Source organism: Sminthopsis crassicaudata, chromosome 2, assembly GCF_048593235.1.
Source record: "Sminthopsis crassicaudata isolate SCR6 chromosome 2, ASM4859323v1, whole genome shotgun sequence".
In the NCBI taxonomy this organism is placed as follows: domain Eukaryota; kingdom Metazoa; phylum Chordata; class Mammalia; order Dasyuromorphia; family Dasyuridae; genus Sminthopsis; species Sminthopsis crassicaudata.
In genome coordinates, this window is record NC_133618.1 from 623,941,691 (window position 1) to 623,946,877 (window position 5,187).

Sequence of the window (5,187 nt, forward strand, 5' to 3'; positions counted from 1 at the left end):
TCTGTATGCAGATGTAAGAAGCAGACATTCGATTAGCTTAAAACTCAGCTCTGAATCTCTAAGTGGGCTATTCTTGATCTTTTCTTCATTACTAAACACCATTCTTTTATCCATTCAATATTTATTGATATGAAAAAGGAGAGGAAAGTAAGAACAGAAATAAGACTTGATCAAAATTATTGAACAAAGAGAACAGAGATTATAAGATTTGTTATTTGATTTGAAAGCATTTATTAAACACCGACATTGTGCTCAGCCCAGTTCAATGTACAGGGGAAAACAATAGCAAAATTAGATAAGATACCTGATCTCATAGATCTTACATAGTATAGAAATGAAATATATAGACAACTCTAATATATTGCTTTGGATGAAAAAAGAAAGAAAAAGAACAAGCATTGATTAAGTGCCTACTATCTTCCAGGCACTGAGCTAAGTGCTTTAAAAATATGATCTCATTTGTTCTTTACAATAACTGGCAAGTTAGGTATGTGTATTCTTCCTTATTGTCCCCTTTTTATAGGTAGGGAAACTGAGGCAGATAGAGATTACATAATTTGCCCAGGATCACACTGCTAATAAGTGTAATTGACTTTCTGACTCCAGCATTAATATTCTATGCACGATGTTACCTCCCTATCTCAAATAAATCATTAAGCATTTATTAAGTACCTACTATGTGCCAGGTATTTTATTAAGTACTGAGGATACAAAAAGAGGCAATTAAATGATAAATGCATAAAAGAAGTGAATCTATGAGGATTAAGGGGATGATCATCACTGATGGATAGTGGATAAATCAATGAAATCTTCCTGAAGAAAGTTGAATTTGAGTTGGGTTTTGAAGAACAGATGGGAATTCAACAATAAAAGAAAATAAGAGTTGATATTTAAGTCATAAGGCACAGCATGGAAATAGCATTGAAATAAAATCCAAGTCATATTTGGGGCTCTAAACTCCAACTTCTCTAAAGCATTATGTACAGGAGAGGATAGGAAGAGTAATATACCTGGCGTGGAAGAGAGGTGCCAAATAGTAAAGAGCCTTGAATGCCAGGCAAGAATTCCTCAGGAAGATGGACCTGTATTCTCTAAAGGTCCAGAAAACCGGAGGATGTCACAAGTTCTCCTCCCAAGGCATCTTTTCCCAGTCAAGCTAACCTCCTTTCTGGTTCCCACCCATCCTCTGGGCTTCTCCCCTTTTGGAAACTGAAGAGCTGGTATAGAGCCCTAGTTCTGTCATTTATAACTTTTGCCATGCTGGGTAAATCCTTTCATGTCTCTGAACCTCAGTTTCCCCATCTGTCCGATGAGGAACGATGATACTCATGATACCTAATTCAAGGAATGTGAATAAAGTGATTTATAAATTTAAAGCCACATATCAATGTGAGCTGTGATAGAATGAGAGATTATAACTTTAGAGTGACAAGGAGTTTAGGGTCCTGCTAAACCAAACCTCTGTTTCTAGATGAGGAAACTGAGACCCCCCAAGAAGGAAAAATGACTTGCCTAATGTCTCACTTTGTAGTGTCAACAGAGGGATTTTAATCCCTGGCCTTTGATTCTAGAGTTAGTGTTGTCGTTATTATTGTTCTTATGATTGATATTATTATTACTAACTCTCTCTTTCTCTTGACCTATTGAAATGCTAACCATATTTAAATTCAGCTCAGATTCTGAGTAAAGCACAAGCATGACAGTAGACTTCACATATCCTTTCAGGACCACTCTGGCCAAGTCCAGAGAGGTTCATCAACACATGACCAGCTACCAGCAACTCACAGTGATTATCTAATAATTCATGAAGAGAGTATAATAATATATAAGCTTATATATTGATTTATTGCAAGCAGGGCACCATGATTAGATGCTAAAAAGAATAAATCAAAAATAAAACATCCCTTGCTCTCAAGAGTTTGCATTTTACTAGCAAAGAGGATGTGAACTATTGTGCTATGGGTTTTGAAACCAGTTTTTTGATTCCAACGAGTATCAGAACCGGATTATACATAGTGTCTATCTCATGGCTTCAGGTGGGTCAGTGGATATGACTTTACTGTTCTTTTTTGCCAGGTACTCCACTTGTTTAACATTCGCTGTCTTTGTTCCTCTTTTAGACTGAAAACTTCGTCACTGTCATGTTTACATGGGATAATTACACACAAGTAACTGAGTTTATCCTCCTGGGCTTCCCAGGTTCTATGGGACTCCACCTGTCCCTCTTTCTCTTGTTCCTGCTGGTCTACTCTTTGACTATCATTGAAAATGTCATTATCATCACTCTGATCAAGGTCAACTCTTGTCTCCACAAGCCTATGTACCTCTTCCTCAGTAACCTGTCCTTCCTGGAGATGTGGTACATCTCTGTCACTGTGCCCAAAATGCTGCTTACCTTCCTGGAGCCTGAATTTGGGCGCATCTCCTTCATGGGCTGTATGGCCCAACTCTATTTCTTTCTAGCCCTGGCCTGCACTGAGTGTGCCCTTCTGGGGGTCATGGCATATGACCGCTATGTAGCGATCTGCAATCCACTGCGCTACCCAGCCATAATGGCTCCTGGTCTCTGTCTCCGGCTGGCCACCAGCTCCTGGCTTAGCGGTTTCACCATATCCCTTGGGAAGGTCTTTTTCATCTCACGCCTTGGCTACTGTGGACCCAATGTAATGAACCATTTTTTCTGCGATGTCTCCCCATTACTGAACCTGGCCTGCACTGATATGTCCATGGCTGAGCTCATTGACTTTCTCCTGGCCCTGCTCATCCTGATTGTTCCCCTCCTAGTGACCATCTTCTCCTACATCTCCATCATCTCCACCGTCTTGAAGATCCCCTCCACTTCAGGACAGCAGAAGGCCTTCTCCACTTGTGCCTCCCACCTGGCTGTAGTAATCATTTTCTATTCAGCTTCACTCTTCATCTATGCCCGGCCCCGGGCCATCTACTCTTTTGATTATAATAAGTTAGTGTCAGTGGTCTATACTGTGCTCACCCCACTCCTTAACCCTATTATCTACTGCCTGAGGAACACAGAGGTGAAAGTTGCTCTGAAGAGGACAGTACAGAGGATATCACAGAAGATGGATGCTGTCTCCTAGGATGCAAGAGGGCTCGAGAGTTGTCATCCCACTTCTAGAAGACCTGAGTTTGAATCCCACCTCTGACACTTAGCAGCTGTGTGACTTTTCTATTAATTTTAATTATTTAATTTAATTATTAATGTAATTTATTATTTTTTTAAATTAATAGTATTTTCCAGTTACATGTAAAAATAGTTTTCAATATTCATTTTTGCAAGAGTTTTAAGTTTCAAATTTTTCTCTCTCCCTCCCTTTCTCCTGCCCTCCCTAGGACAAGTAATATGATAAAGTTTATCATGTACAATCCTGTTAAACATTTCTACATTAGTAATGTTGTAAAAGAAGAATCAGGACAAAAGGTGAAAAAACACAAGGAACAAAAATCAAAGAACAAAAAAAGTGAAAAGAATATGCTTTGACCTGTATTCATATTACATAGTTCTTTCTCTGGATATGGACGGTATTTTTCATTGGGGTTGTTTTGGAATTGTCTTGGATCATTGTACTGTTGAGAAGAGCTCAGGCTATCATAGTTGATTGTCACATAGTGCTGTTATTGCTGTACATAATGATCTTGCGCTTCTGCTCGCCTCACTCAACATCAGTTCATGTAAGTCTTTTTGGAATTTTCTGAAACGTATGTTCATCATTTCTTATAGAACAAGAGTTTTGCATAACATTCATATACATAATGTGTTCCTCCATTCTCCAATTGATGGGCATCCTCTCAATTTCCAATTCTTTGGAATTTGGCTGCTATGGCCAAATTAATTCTTTGGAATTAAGGCTGCTAAGTCACATGACTCTTTAACTTCAATCTCACTTTCCCCATCTCTAAGTTGGAGATCATAATATCTGTACTTCCTACCTCACAAGGTTGTTATGGTATTTTGAGGTATGTTGTGGTATTTAGAGTCCTTCATCAGTTAAACAGCACTGGACTTAGCATAAAATTAACAAAAATAAATAGTTTCTGATTAGGAACAGTTAGTTATTGATTCTGGAGATCAATCTGAACTATGCAACATTCATTTTTGTAAGATTTTGAGCTCCTAAGCACAAAAAATATTTGTAGCAGCTCCTTTTGTGACATTAAGAAACCGGAAATTAAGTGGGTACCCATAATTTGGGGAATGGTTGGGTTATAAATTGTGGCATTTGAATGAAATGAAACACTGTTGTCTGTAAGAAAAGATGGGCAGGCTGATTTCAGAAACACTTGGAAAGACTTAGATAAACAGATGCCAAGTGAACTGAGCAGAACCAGGAAAACATTATACATTGTACATAATAACAGTAAGATTATGTGTTCAGTTACAATAGGCTTAGCTCTTCTCAAAGACAATTGGATCTAAGACAATTTCAATAGCCTTGAGATGGAAAATGCCATCTAGAGAGAAAATTACAGGAACTGAATGAAGATTTTTCATTTTTTAAAATTTCTCATAGTTTTTCCCTTTTGCTATGATTTTTCTTTCATGAGATAACTAATACATAAATGTTTAAAACAATTGTACATGTATAATCTATATCAAATTGTTTTCTATCTTGGGGAGGGGAGAGGTGGAAAAAGGGAGAAAAAATTAGGAGCTCAAAAATCTTACAAAAATGAATGTTGCAAACTATCTTTATATGTAGTTGGAAAAATAAAATACTATTGAAAAGAAAAAAAAAGAAAGAAATTACAATCAGGACATACCAGATGATTAGAATGAGTTACTTACTCTCCTGCTCCACCTTGCTTATTCCTATCATGTGATGGCCTCTCTAGATCCAATCTCACACATGTGTCTGTTTCCCCTTTCTCCCACTCTACTTTCCTTAGCTGAGAAAGTACTTCATGGTATTTTTCTGGGCCCAAATTTGTGATTCTTACCCTAGGTGAATAATATATAGAAGAGGAAAGAAGATAGGTAAGAAGAAAAGAGAGGGAAAAAGGGAAAAGAGAGAGGAAAATGGGAATAAAAGGAGGAAGAGGTGATAAAGGGAAAGAAAAAAGAAAATGAAGAAGAGAGGGATGAAAAAGTAGAGGAGAGGAAGAAAAAGAAAAAGGAGAAGAGAAGTATAGTACAGTGGAGAAAATGCTAGATTTGGAATTAGAAAGTCT

The 5,187-nt window shown here is 37.6% G+C and overlaps 1 protein-coding gene across 1 annotated transcript; it reads left to right on the forward strand.

Annotated features, from left to right (window-relative positions):
• The first annotated feature begins 1,696 nt into the window (after positions 1-1,696).
• LOC141553008 (olfactory receptor 6B1-like) lies at positions 1,697-3,098 on the forward strand. Its single transcript, XM_074284876.1, has 2 exons — positions 1,697-1,786; positions 2,121-3,098. Exons 1-2 carry the CDS (start codon positions 1,697-1,699, stop codon positions 3,096-3,098), a joined length of 1,068 nt encoding a protein of 355 aa, XP_074140977.1.
• The last annotated feature ends 2,089 nt before the right edge of the window (positions 3,099-5,187 follow it).

Coding starts and splice junctions, on each gene's coding strand:
- LOC141553008 (XM_074284876.1), top strand. CDS start 1,697: ATGACAGTAGACTTCACATATCCTTTCAGGACCACTCTGGCCAAGTCC. Junction 1,787..2,120: donor CCAGCTACCAGCAACTCACA/GTGATTATCTAA, acceptor TTCCTCTTTTAG/ACTGAAAACTTCGTCACTGT.